This window comes from Cetorhinus maximus, chromosome 2, assembly GCF_964194155.1.
Source record: "Cetorhinus maximus chromosome 2, sCetMax3.hap1.1, whole genome shotgun sequence".
NCBI classification, from domain to species: Eukaryota; Metazoa; Chordata; class Chondrichthyes; order Lamniformes; family Cetorhinidae; genus Cetorhinus; species Cetorhinus maximus.
Genome location: NC_135880.1, coordinates 19,086,430 through 19,100,459, shown reverse-complemented (window position 1 = coordinate 19,100,459; position 14,030 = coordinate 19,086,430). Strand labels below are relative to the sequence as shown.

At 46.1% G+C, this 14,030-nt stretch overlaps 1 protein-coding gene across 1 annotated transcript in view; it reads left to right on the top strand.

Annotated features, from left to right (window-relative positions):
- Window positions 1–14,030, top strand: part of hpgd (15-hydroxyprostaglandin dehydrogenase) — a 90,721-nt gene that overhangs the window by 57,651 nt on the left and 19,040 nt on the right. The window contains exon 5 of the mRNA XM_078561559.1: window positions 10,090–10,166. Within this exon, the coding sequence (XP_078417685.1) occupies window positions 10,090–10,166 (77 nt within the window). The remainder of the gene's footprint in view (window positions 1–10,089; window positions 10,167–14,030) is intronic.

Below are 14,030 nucleotides of genomic sequence, written 5' to 3'. Positions count from 1 at the left end.
CAACCTCAAGGTTGGTGGGCAGGCAGAGAGCCCAGGCGGCCTTCGCATTTTTCATGGAACCTCATCCACAGAAAAATTCAATAATTTTTTTTTAATTCATTGACATGTCCCAGCTCGTGTGACACTGTCACATGAGGGAACATTTTTTTAAAAGTTTTTCATTTCTTTATTTAAATGTTTAAACCATAAACTAATCCCTGCGCCTCAGGGAGATATTTCTGCCCCCTTTCACGCGTGCGTGTGTGCGAAAGACAGCAGGCCACGACACAGGGAATCCCCCACCCCCCCCCCGGCCCGCACAGGGAGCGCTCAGCGCTTCCGGGCACACGTTGCGCTGGGCGGGCATTAATTGGCCCACCCACCTAAAATTGCAGCGCGGTCCCTATAGGGGGCGCCTATCGGGTTCGCGCCCGACCCCGCAAAACCCCTCCCTCCCCCCCGATGGGTGGAGGATTCTGCCCTTTGTCTCTACCAGGGAGAGCAATTAGTTTCTGGGTGTCTTTAAAAGTACCTTATCTGGCAACAGGGGGTTCCATTATCTCCTAGCGAGTCACCCTGCAGCATTCCAACCAGTGGCTTGTGTACGTTTTTTTAAAAACTCAGGCCTTATTTTTAAAGTCCAATATTCCTGGATGCATTTTGGTGTTTTCCCTCATTATCATGACACAGTCTGCACAAAACCTAAAGTCGCCACCATTTATCACATTCCCCCCATTGTCCCTGTTGACAGACCACTTCTCTGACATCCTGTCACAACTTCCTCAAATTAAGCATTGACGTCAAGGTCATTTTCTGTGTGCCCACCACAAAATCTGTACCCTTTCTATTAATTCCATATTCCTCCATGGCCACAGTCTAAGGCTTACCCAGACAGTTCACATTTTCATTGTCCTAGCAGCCCAGGTTCCAACCCCATAGCCTTCCTATCACCAACACCAGCTTCTTCCTAACTAACAACCTCACCCATCTCTCCTCCGACTGTTGCCGAAACCTTCAAACTGGACTATTCTAATGCTCCCCCGGCCAACCTCCTGTTATCCAAACTCCATATGTACCAGCTCATCTAAAATTCTGCTGCCTGTATCCTATACTACACAAAGCCTTTCATTTATTACCCCTGACCTCCCCAACCTGTATTGCATTCTTACCTGCCTTGGGGGGAATTGAAAATTTATAACCTCTGCTCTAATGACTACTGCAGAAACAGACAGTAGGAATAAATGGGTCTTTTATGGAGTAGCAGGTGGTGACTAGTGGGGTACCAAAGGGATCAATGCTGGGGGGCCCCAGCTAGTCACAATATATATCAATGATTTGGATGAGGGAATCAGATGTTATATTTCCAAGTTTTCTGACGACGCAAAACTAGGCGGGAGTGTGAGCGATAAGGAGGATGTTTAGAGGCTTCAAGGTGATTTAGACAAGTTGGGTGAGTGGGCAAATACATGGCAGATGCAGTATAGCGTGGATAAGTGTGAAGTTATCCACTTCGGTAGGAAAAAACAGAATGGCAGAGTATTATTTAAATGGTGATAGATTGGGAAATGTTGATGTACAAAGGGACCTGGGTGTCCTTGTACACCAATCACTGAAAGCAAGCATGCAGGTGCAGCAAGCAGTTAAGAAGGCAAAAAGTATGTTGGCCTTCATTGCGGGAGGACTTGAGTACAGGAGCAACGATGTCTTGCTGCAGCTATACGGAGCCTTGGCAAGACCACACCCCCCGGAGTATTGTGTGCAGTTTTGGTCTCCTTATCGAAGAAAGGATATACTTGCCATAGAAGGAGTGCAGCGAAGGTTCACTAGATTGATTCCTGGGATGTTAGGATTGTCATATGAGGAGAGATTGGGCCGACTAGGCCTGTATTCACTGGAGATTAGAAGAATGAGAGGGGATCTCATTGAAACACATAAAATTCTGACAGGGCTGGACAGACAGGATGCAGGGATGATGTTTCCTCTCGCTAAGGGATCTAGAACAAGGGGTCACAATCTCAAGATACGGGGCAGGCCATTTAGGACTGAGATGAGGAGAAACTCCTTCACTCAGAGGGTGGTGAACCCATGGAATTCTCTACCACAGAAGGCTTTAGAGACCAATATATTTAAGAAGGAAATAGATTTCTAGACCCTAAAGGCGTCAAGGGGTATGGGGAGAGAGCAGGAGTATGGTGCTGAGATAAAGGATCAGCCATGATAATATTGAATGATGAAGCAGGCTTGAAGGGCTGAATGACCTACTCCTGCCCCTATTTTCTATGTCTCTACAAATCTTTGTGACGCTACTGTCCCTGGTGACAGCGTTATTAAATCAGCAAAAGTGTCTTGAGCATTGTTCAGGCTTTTAAACTGCTTTTAAAGTCGTCTTAAACTCATTAGATGCATTCTAACTTAGTCAAGCATATGCTTTTGTGAGGGTTGTTTAGTTGCAGTCTTTTGCGTAACCCAGGGCTTTTCTTATTTAAATATGTGACCTGCCTGCACTTTCATTGCTTTCCTGTAATGTGTAGGCATCTTAATTGTGTATTCAATGGGTATAATGAGGAAAGAATGGCACTCTGCAGTATAAACTGGATATAGAATTTCCCTGTTAATCAGCTGCCGATTATTTCTCATTAGACCTCACACTGATACTTTAATAATCCGGGCATCATATGTTTGAAGTGTTGAGGACTCTGACATCAATTCAATCCTTCTGCCAAGATCTCCATACACATACAGCTAGATTATCTGTCTGTCTGTCTGTCTGTCTGTCTATCTATCTGTCTATCTATCTGTCTATCTATCTGTCTATCTGTCTATCTATCTATCTGTCTATCTATCTATCTATCTATCTATCTATCTATCTATCTATCTAATAAAACAAATAGTGTGAATGCAATGTCATCGTGAATGTCCATTGTTTTTTTCTCTTCATTCATTGAATACCTTTACTTCTTCCTCATTGTTTAAATCTGTCTTATATCCTGTCTAATTGGTAATTTTCTCTTTTTGTCATTCTTTAACTCAGAGGTTATATTGTGAGAAGACATGAATAAACTGCTGGAATCTCATGATATCTCAAAGGATGATTCTGGTTTGAGGTTTTTGGGATTTTGGAAGGAATTGGTCACTGGTGAAGAGAGCTCAGGACAATGGGGCATAACCTGGAAATCAGAGCCAGGCAATTCAGGAGAGAAGTTAGGAAACACGCTTTTACATAAAGGGTGGTAGAAGTATGAAGCGCCCTCCCATAAAATTCGGTGGAGGTTACCTCAATTAATCTCTCATATTTTCAATGTGAGATTGATAGATTTTTGCTGGAGAAAGGTGTGAAGGGATGTGGAGCCAAAGCAGATGGATGGAGTTAGGATACAGACTGGCCATGATCTCACTGAATGGTGGAACAGACTCAAGGGACAGGACAGCTGACTCCTGTTCCTATGTTTCCTAATTATATTGCCACAAAACCTAGCCTTCCCCTAAAGATTTTCTGTCTAATCACAATGCAGCAGGATTAAATTATATGTGACACAGCTGCCATCATGCACTCATTCCCATCTCTGACTGGAAAGAAGTTTTTTGACAATGTACTCACCTCAGAGTTCACAATAGCATTTTCATAGATGCCAAGGAAGAAAAATGGTGAGATTCATGAACTTCAGTGGCAATGCAAAGTGGGCAGCATATCAAACCAGCTGCCACAGTGCACTATTGTTCATTTGCTCAACCACCTAAGATAAATTTCACCCCCATAGTGTAAGATGAACAACTGCAACTTCCGCTACAGCACCGTGACATTGTGATGCTTGGGATTCAAAAGTTTCAGACTCAGCTTGAGGAATCCATCTTGCCGTCAACATCAGGTGTCACATCCAGCTTAAAAAAAAACTTCAATAGCAGACACTGAATTGAATGCTCCAAGTTTAAGCCCTATGCCAGGAATTCAGCACATTACCTAAGATGACACTCCAGTGCAGTACTGAACAAGTGCTACATTGTCAGAGGTGCTGTGTTTTCTGGACACTCTCAGGCCCTTTCAGGTGGATGTAAAAGATCCCATGGCACCATTTCAAAGAACTGCAGGGGTATCTCTGGGTCTTCTGGGTCACAGTTATCTATGGCCCAGCAGTAGCAAATGGGCAGATTAACTGGCCCATTATCTCATAGCTGTTTGTATGCTACTTGTTTGTAAATTAGCTGTAACATCTGCTTACAATGCCTACATTTCAAAGCTAGTTCTCTAGTTATGAAATACTTCTCAGGACATGAAAGGCACATCGTTCCATCACTGGCACTGGGTCAAAATCCTGAAACTCCCTTCCGAAAAGCATTGTGAGTGCACCTACATCACATGGACTGCAGTGGTTCAAGAAGGCAGCTCACCACCACCTTCTCAAGGGCAATTAGGGACGGGCAATAACTGTTGGCCTAGGCAGCGATGCCCACATCCCATGAATGAATTTAAAAAATGCAAGGTGCTATTTCAGGACAAGTTTTTTTAATTTCAATTTTACACCTTTGCTAATGAGCAATGCCACAGAAGACTCATTAACCCTCACAAAAGGAAATGTTCGTGTCTCTGTCGTTTTATTCTTTTGATTTACATGGACCAACTGGGTAGTCCAACTGTGCACAGCAAGACCCCGCAAGCAGCGATGAGATTTTGACCAAATAATCTCCTTGATTGGCATTGTTTGAGGGATAAATGTTGGCCAGAACATCCTTGCTTTATACTCTCTGCCTCTATTTATAAAGCTTAGGATCTCACTTTTTTTTAAACAGCCTGTTAAGCTTATCCTGCCACCATGACAGATTTGTATTTGTGAACCACCAAGACTCTCCTGTGTCCCCATTTGTACATTGAACTCCTCTGACAAAAATCCCCTTCCTTTTTATAATTGGAATTGCTGGTCCCTGGGCTGGAGTAGGAGAGATGGCAGCAAAATAAGCCAACAGGAGAGAATAGCACAACAAAGCTATGATTATCTGGCTGTGCCCTTTTCTCCCAGAACCATTTATAAAATACAAGTTAATTTCCCACAATGTTAGACACACCACTTTGACTTTGGATGATTATGTAAAGGATCAAGTCCCATCCCTCTCAATCCTCATTTCCATTAAAGTCAATAGGAATGAAAATCATCTCAAATGTCACCTGCTTTCACATTTTTCCCCAAAAACCTGAAATTACCCACAAGGCGTTAAAACCAAGCGTTGTCTTAAGGTGAAAGCAGGCGTAGAGGGCAAGTGAATTAGATGCAGATCTGATCCAGTCATTTTTGAGGCTATGCATTTTGCTCTTTTTAAAAAATATTTGTTGGGCTGAATTATGCCGTCGGCGAGCAGGGGGCGGGGCCCGCTCGCTGATGCGCAAAATGATGCGGGGTGACGTCGGGCGGAACCCCCTACGTCACCCCACCCCATTTAAGTTTTCAGGAAGGCGGGGGTACAGCGAAATCAGCTGTCTGCCCGCCAACCTGTCAATGGCCAATTGAGGCCATTGACAGGGTAATTAAAACAATTAAAGGACCTGCCCATCCAACGTTAAGGTTAGCGGGCAGGCCAGGAGCCCCGGCGGGGAATAGAAAAAACATGAAACCTCATCCACCGGCGGGATGGGGTTTCATGTAGGGTTTAAAAAACTTTAATAAAGGTTTAGTGAAATTTATTAACATGTCCCATCTCATGTCACATGAGGGAGATATGTTAAGGATTTTTTTTATTTCTCTATTTTTAATGTTTGTACAAGTGTAAGCGATCTCCCTGAGGCTGCACTTAGCCTCAGGGAGATGTGCGCTTTCTCGTGCGCATGCGCAAAAGAGCGCACTCTCGCATTTGGGGAATCCGCCCCACCCCCACCGCCCGCACAGGAAGCACTTGGCGCTCCCCGCCGGACGTCACGCTGGGCTGGCCTTAATTGGCCCGTCCACTTAAAATGGTGGCGGGGCCCACTTCTCCGGCGGGGATTGGCTCCCCACCTGCCGGAGATTGGGTCGGGCCCGCCCGCATGGTAGGCAGAAAATTCTGCCCATTAAGTTCCTTTAAAATAACAATGAGAAGTGATCACATTGAACCATATGAAAGTCTTGAGGGCTTGATCGGCTAGATGCTGAGAAAATGGTTTGCCTCTCTGGGTGTCTAGAATTAGGGGCTGGTCACTTAAGACTGAGATGAGAAGAAATTCCTTCAATCAAAGAGTTGTGGATCTTTGGAATTCTCTACCCAGAGAGTTGTGAATGATCAGTCACTGAATATAATCAAGATAGAGATAGATATTTGGATACTTGGGGCAGAATTTTCCCCCCGTCGGCGGGGAAGTTTGAGAGCGGGCGCGTAGAGGCGTGCCTCTGATCGGCGCCCCCAACGGGGGCCATGCCACCATTTTACGTGGGCAGGCCAATTAAGGCCCGCCCAGCGTGATATCCGCAAGGAAGCACTATGCACTTCCTGTGAGGGCGGGGAAGGATTCCCTGAGCCGAAAGTGCGCTCTTTCACACATGCGCACAAAAGAATGAACTGATCTCCCTGAGGCTAAGTGCTGCCTCAGGGAGATCGGCTACACATTAAAACGTATTGAAAACAGAAAAAAAAATTTCCCCAACATGTCCCCTCATGTGACACTGTCACATGAGTTGGGACATGTCCATCACTTTCAGTTTCACTTTTATTAAAAATTTATAAACATACATGAAACCTCATCCTGCCCGTGGGTGAGGTTTCATGCTTTTTCCAATGCCTGCCAGGGCTCCCAGCCTGCCCGCCAACATTAAGGTTGGACGGGCAGGTCCACTAATTACATTAATTACTTTGTCAATGGCCTCAATCCCACGTCATTTTATGCGTCGGTGAGTGGGCCCCGCCCCCCACTCACCAACCGGGAAATCCTGGACTTGGAGAACTACCTGGGCGTCTGTACTTCCACGGCAAGGACACCGGCAAAAGGGATATGAAAATGGCGGACATCAACACTGACAACTCAGAGACAGTTGCTGAAGGCTGTGGCCTCTAGAAGCTGACATTTTTTTATTCTTTCACGGGATGTGGGCATCGCTGGCTGGGCCAGCATTTATCGCCCATCCCTAGTTGCCCTTGAGAAGATGGTGATGAGCTACCTTCTGGAACCGCTGCAGACCCATGTGGTGTAGACCCACCCACTGTGCTGTTACGCAGGGAGTTCCAGGATTTTGACCCAGTGAGAGTGAAGGAACGGCGATATATTTTCAAGTCAGGATGGTGAGTGACTTAAAGGGGAACTTCCAGGTGGTGGTGGTCCCATGTGTTTGCTGCCGTTGTCCTTCTGGATGATAGTGGTCGTGGGTTTGGAAGATGCTGTCCAAGGAGGCTTGGTGAGTTTCTGCAGTGTATCTTGTAGATGGCACACACTGCTGCGCTGTGCATCAGTGGTGGGTGGCATTAATGTTTGTGGATGGGGTGCCAATCAAGTGGGTTGCTTTGTCCTGGATGGTGTCAAGCTTCTTGAGTGTTGTTGGAACTGCATTCACCCAGGCAAGTGGGGAGTATTCTTTCACACTCCTAATTTGTGCCTTGTAAATGGTGGACAGGTTTTGGGGAGTCAGGAGGTTAGTTATACACCACAGGGTTCCTAGCCTCTGACCTGCTCTTGTAGCCACAGTATTTATATGGCTAGTCCAGTTCAGTTTCTGGTCAGTGGTAACGCCCAGGATGTTGATAGTGGGGGATTCAGTGATTCCAGGTCTTGCTGCCTTTGGACATGGACTGCTTTAGTATCTGAGGAGCCCCGAATGATGCTGAACATTGTGCAATCATCAGCAAACATCCCCACTTCTGACCTTATGATGGAAGGAAGGTCATTTTTGAAGCAGCTAAAGATGGTTGGGCCGAGGACACTACCCTGAGGAACTCCTGCAGTGATGTCCTGGAACTGAGATGACTGACCTCCAACAACCACAACCATCTTCCTTTGTACTTGGTATGACTCCAACCAGCAGAGAGTTTTCCTCCTGATTCCCATTGACTCCAGTTTTGCTAGGGCTCCTTAATGCCACATTTGGTCAATTGCTGTCTTGATGTGAAGGGCAGTGACTCTCACCTCACCTCTGGAGTTCAGCTCTTTTGTCCATGTTTGAGCCAAGGCTGTAATGAGATCAGGAGCTGAGTGGCCCTGGCAGAATCCAAACTGAGCGTCAGTGAGCAGGTAGTGCTGTGCAAGGGCAGCTCCATAGCACTGCTGATGCCCCCTTCCATCACTTTACTGATGATTGAGAGTAGACTGCTGGGGCTGTAATTAGCTGGGTTGTATTTGTCCTGCTTTTTCTGTTCAGGACATACCTGGGCATAGCTGGGTAGATGCCAGTGTTGTAGCTGTACTGGAATAGTTTGGCTAGGGGAGCAGCAGGTTTTGGAACACAAATCTTCAGTACTATTGCTGGAATATTGTCAGGACCCATAACCTTTGCAGCATCCAGTGCCTTCACCCATTTCTTGACAACACATGGAGTGGCATCTGTAATGTTGGGGACCTCCGGAGGAGGCCGAGGTGGATCATCCACTCCGCACCTCTGGCTGAAGATTGTTGCGAACGTTTCAGCCTCATCTTTTGCATTGTTATCTTTATCTGTTTGGAAGGGCATTGGAAGAGGGGAGCAGAAACAAAAAGCACAGCTAGATGAGAAGAGGGCCCAGAGAAAACAGAGGCCAGTGAATCCTGCACATTCTCAGCCCACTGTGTCCCTCTGCAGCAAATACCGTAGAGACTGCCAGGCGAGAGTGGGGAATCCCGAGCCACACCATCTGCTACTTAGCACACAGGGTTGACCACCACAATGCAAACCTTCCTTTCACGAGATAGAAGGCTGACAAAAGAAAAGAGAAGCAAGGGATATCGGGATGGTGCAGGGAGGTGGAATTGAAGTAGATCAGCCATGACCAAGCTGGTTGGTGGAGCAGACTTGAAGGGCCAAATGGCTTACTCTTGCTCCTATTTCTTATGTCCTTATTCTCCTGTCCACATTTATAACGGGAACTGCCTGTGTAGAGTGGTCGAACTGTGATTCCTGTCTCCAACTTGTGGTGGTGCTGCACTCAACATTACTTTGGCAGCTTCCATTCCAAATCTGCACCGACGAATTCTGCATTAAACAACATAGAACTCACAACATGGAAACAGGCCGTTTGGATTACCCAGTCTGTGCCGGTGTTTATCTCTCCCGCAAGCGGTATGCCTGACTCCATGTGGCTGACCTGATCCTCCAGCACTCTGTTCCCTTATTCTTCAACCACCGATCTAACCTATTATTCTGGCACTAAATCGCACCTTTTTGTGTAAATTTGTTTCTCCCACGCACTGCCTTTAACCTTTTATGTTTAATGTTATATCTATGTTTCCATGGTTACCATCAAATCTCCATTGTTCTAATTTATAATAGAAAAGGTTGATAAGCGTGTGCAGATGCAAGATCTCACATGCGCGCACGCACACACACAGTGGTAGAATTATATTGCATGGTGTCAGAGTTGCGTAGTCAGTATTTGGTGTTCATATATCAGGAATCCTGGTTTTAAAATCCCTCCATGGCCTCACCTTCTCCATTTCTAACCTTCTTCAGTTCTTCAGTTCAGTCTTCTACCGAGATAGATAGGTTCTTGATTGGTAAGGGGATCAAAGGTTACGGGGAGAAGGCGGGAGAATGGGGTTGAGAAACTTTTCAGCCATGATTGAATGGCGGAGCAGACTCGATGGGCCGAATGGCCTAATTTCTGCTCCTATGTCTTATGGTCTTACAACCTTCGGAGGTATCCGCATTTCTCCAATTATGGTCTGTTGCACACCCCAAATTTCCATTGCTCCACCATCGCTGTACCTTCAGTAGTCGAGGCTCATAGCTTTGGGATTCCTTCTGTAAACCTCACCATCTCTCTACTCTTCTCTCCTCCTTCAAACCTACCTCTTTTGCTCACCTGTTCCAATGTTTCCTTACGTAGCTTGGGGTCAAATTGTGTTTGCTAACACTCCTGTGAAGCACCTCGAGACATTTTACTACCTCAAAGATGCTTTCTAAATGCGAGTTGTTGTTGTCGTTGTTATTTAATCCGATCTCGTGGTTCTTTTCCTCTATTTCCATTTAGGTTTATTCCCCGCAGCACATGGGCCAGTTTACACAGCCTCAAAACATGGTGTGGTTGGATTCACCAGGGCTATAGCAGTGAGTAATCCTGAGTCATTATTTTCTCCCAGTCTCATTCTTATCTCTGCTTGTCTTTGCTGTTCATGTGAAGTGGAACCAACGTTTTTAAATGTCTTCTTGATTTTTGCATTGTACACAACTTTGTGCCCAAGATGATGGTGCTGGGGAATGGAACATTGCACTCAATTGCTCGATGCAGATTTAAGGCTTCTTCACTTTGATCACTTAGCTTAACTGGCAATCCAGATGACATCATCTGACACTTTTTCAGCCTTTATATTAATTGTCCTATCATCTGGAGTGATAATAGCTGTTGTGCTGAAGTAGAAGTAGGTATCCCAGAAACCACCATTACCATCCCTGGGTATGTCCTGTCCCACCGACAGGATGGACCCAGCAGAGGTGGCGGCACAGTGGGATACAGTCTGGAGGGAGTTGCCCTGGGAGTCCTCAACATCGACTCCAGACCCCATGAAGTCTCATGGCATTAGGTCAAACATGGACAAGGAAACCTCCTGCTGATTACCATGTACCGCCCTCCCTCAGCTGATGAATCAGTGTTCCTCCATGTTGAACACCACTTGGAGGAAACACTGAGGGTGGCAAGGGCGCAGAATGTGCTCTGGGTGGGGGACTTCAATGTCCACCAAGAGTGGCTCGGTAGCACCACTACTGACCGAGCTGACCTAATTCTAAATTTCATAGCTGCTAGACTGGGTCTGCGGTAGGTGGTGAGGGAACCAACAAGAGGGAAAAACATACTTGACCTCATCCACACCACCTTGCCTGTCACAGATAGATCTGTCCATGACTGTATCAGTATGAATGACCACTGCAGAGTCCTTGTGGAGACGAAGTCCCGTCTTCACATTGAGGATACCCTCCATTGTGTTGTGCGGCAATACCACTGGGTTAAATGGGATAGATTTCAAACAGATCTAGCAACTCAAGACTGGGAAACCATGAAGCACCATGGGCCATCAGCAGCACAATTAACATACAGACATATGAACAAGGAACAGGTGTAGGCCATTCAGCCCTTCAAGCCTGCTCCGCCATTTAATATGGTCATGGCTGATCTAATAGTAACCTGAAATCTGCATCCTACCTACCGCCAATAACCTAACACCCCCTTGCTGTTAAACCTTTTCTGAACTGTTTGGAACTCATTTACATCCTTCCTTAAACAAGGTGACCAACACTGTACACAGTACTCCAAATGTGGTCTCTCGAATGCCCTGTACAACTGAAGCATAACCTCCCTACTTTTGTAATCAATTCCCCTCACATTAAACGATAACATTCTATTAGCTTTCCTAATTACTTGCTGTACCTGCATACCAGCTTTTTGTGATTCATGCACTAGGACACCCAGATCCCACTGCACTTCAGAGCTCTGCAATCTCTCACCATTTAGATAATATGCTTCTCTTTTATTCTTCCTGCCAAAATGGACAATTTCACATTTCACATTTTCACATTGTACTTGAATGCAATCTGTAACCTCATGGCCCGACATATCTTCCACTCTACCGTTACCCCCAAGCCAGAGGATCAACCCTGGTTCGATGAAGAGTGCAGGAGGGCATGTCAGGAGCAGCACCTACAAATGAGGTGTCAACCTGGTGAAGCTACAACACAGGGCTACTTTGTTTGCCAAACAGCATAAGCAGCAAGTGATAGACAGAGCTAAGCGATTCCACAACCAATGGAATAGATCTAAGCTCTGCAATCCTGCCACATCCAGTCGTGAATGTGGTGGATAATTAAACAACTCACTGGAGGAGGAGGCTCCACAAATATCCCATTCCTCAATGATGGGGGAGCCCAGCACACCAGTGCAAAAGATAGGGCTGAATCATTTGCAGCTATCTTCAGCCAAGAGTGCTGAGTGGATGATACATCTCGGCCTCCTCCAGAAGTCCCCAGCATCACAGATGCCAGTCTTCAGCCAATTCAATTCACTCCACATGATATCAAGAAACAGCTGAAGGCACTAAACACCGAAAAGGCTATGGGCCCTGACAATATTCCAGCAAGAGTGCTGAAGACTTGAGCTCCAGAACTTGCTGCGCCCTTAGACAAACTGCTCCAGTACAGCTACAACACTGGCATCTAGCTGGCAATGTGGAAAATTGCCCAGGCATATCCTGTACACACATAGCAAGACAAATCCAACCCGGCCAATTACAGCCCCATCAGTTTACTCTCAATCGTCAGTAAAGAGATGGAAGGGGTCATCAAAAAGTGCTATCAAGTGGCACTTGCTTAGCACTAACTTGCTCACTGATGCTCAGTTTGGGTTCTGCCAGGGTCACTCAGCTCCTGACCTCATTACAGCCTTGGTCCAAACATGGACAAAAGTGCTGAACTCCAGGTGTGAGGTGAGAGTGACTGCCCTTGACATCAAGGCAGCTTTTGACCGAGTGTGGCATCAAGGAGCCCTAGCAAAAGTGGAGTCAATGGGAATTAGGGGGAAAACTCTCTGCTGGCTGGGGTCATACCTAGCACAAAGGAAAATGGTTGTGGTGGTTGGAGGTCAAACATCTCAGTTCCAGGACATCACTGCAGGAGTTCCTCAGGGTATTGTCCTCGGCCCAGACATCTTCAATTACTTCATCAATGACATGGGAACATGACCACTTGGAAGTTCCCCTCCAAGCCACGCACCATTCTGACCTAGAAATATATCACCATTCCTTCACTGTCGCTGGGTCAAAACCCTGAAACTCCCTCCCTAACAGTACTGTGGGTGGACCTACACCACATGGACTGCAGCGATTCAAGAAGGCAGCTTACTACCACCTTCTCAGGGGCAATTAGAGATGGGCAATAAATGCTGGCCTAGCCAGCGACACCCATGTCCCATGATTGAATTTAAAAAAAAGGTTTATCCCCTCCAGGATTTGGATTGAGACTGCAAAATCCATTTCAAAAAGTTCCCTTGATGGAGCGTTTTCATCCTGTTTGTCTGGATTGCATTTGGACCCAGTTCCCAGAGTCAGCCAGTATCTAACTCACCATGCCACTCCGTCCCCCGAAGGCATTAGATCTTAATGTTTTCATATTGATAATATAAGAGCAAATTTTTCTGCTGCTTTCCAGGACCAGGAGAGCCAGGATTTCCTGCCCTGCAGCAAATGGCCTCTCTCTTGAATAGGGAAGTTTTATGTTTTTTAGTTATCAGATTTGCTTTGGTCTGGCAAACGCTTGCTGCGCCCTGGATATTAACACATTAGTTGGTGCTTGAAACAATATAGGAAGAGAGACCAATTAACTCAGCAAACACTGGTAGTTTATTGGAACTAAGAACAGAGCACTAACACCACGTGTGCTTCTTCAATCACCTCCAGCCCTAGATTTGCAGTTACCCAAGAAGCCTGCGCTGTGTAGCGATTGGTCAATACAGTCACATGGCCAGCTAACTACATTCTCTTAAAGGTACATAGCACTCCACTTTACCACAGGAAGGTTATTGATGAAGCAGCTGAAAATGGTTGGTCCAAGCATGCTGCCCTGACAAACCCTGACTGTGATGATCTGGGACTTTGATAATTACTATGGCCCTGGGGCACCCCTGCTATGGCAGAGAGGGTAAATCCCCAAAACATTATGACTTTTCAGCATCCTGGTCTCATCTTGTCTTTTGTCTGCCCTCGTTCTGAGGGTTGACCACGCTTTGAACAATCTTTCTCCGCTGATTTCTATTCTCCAGTGCCCTCACTGCCTGCCCCTTCAGAGAGGCCAGTCCATGTTCTGATATTATCCATCCATGCCATCTCGAGTCTTCCTTGTGCCCGTTTTCCAGGTATGTTACCTTACATTATCTCTTTTTCCAAACACTCCCATCCTGTTCACATCACGTGTCCAAAATATGTGAGC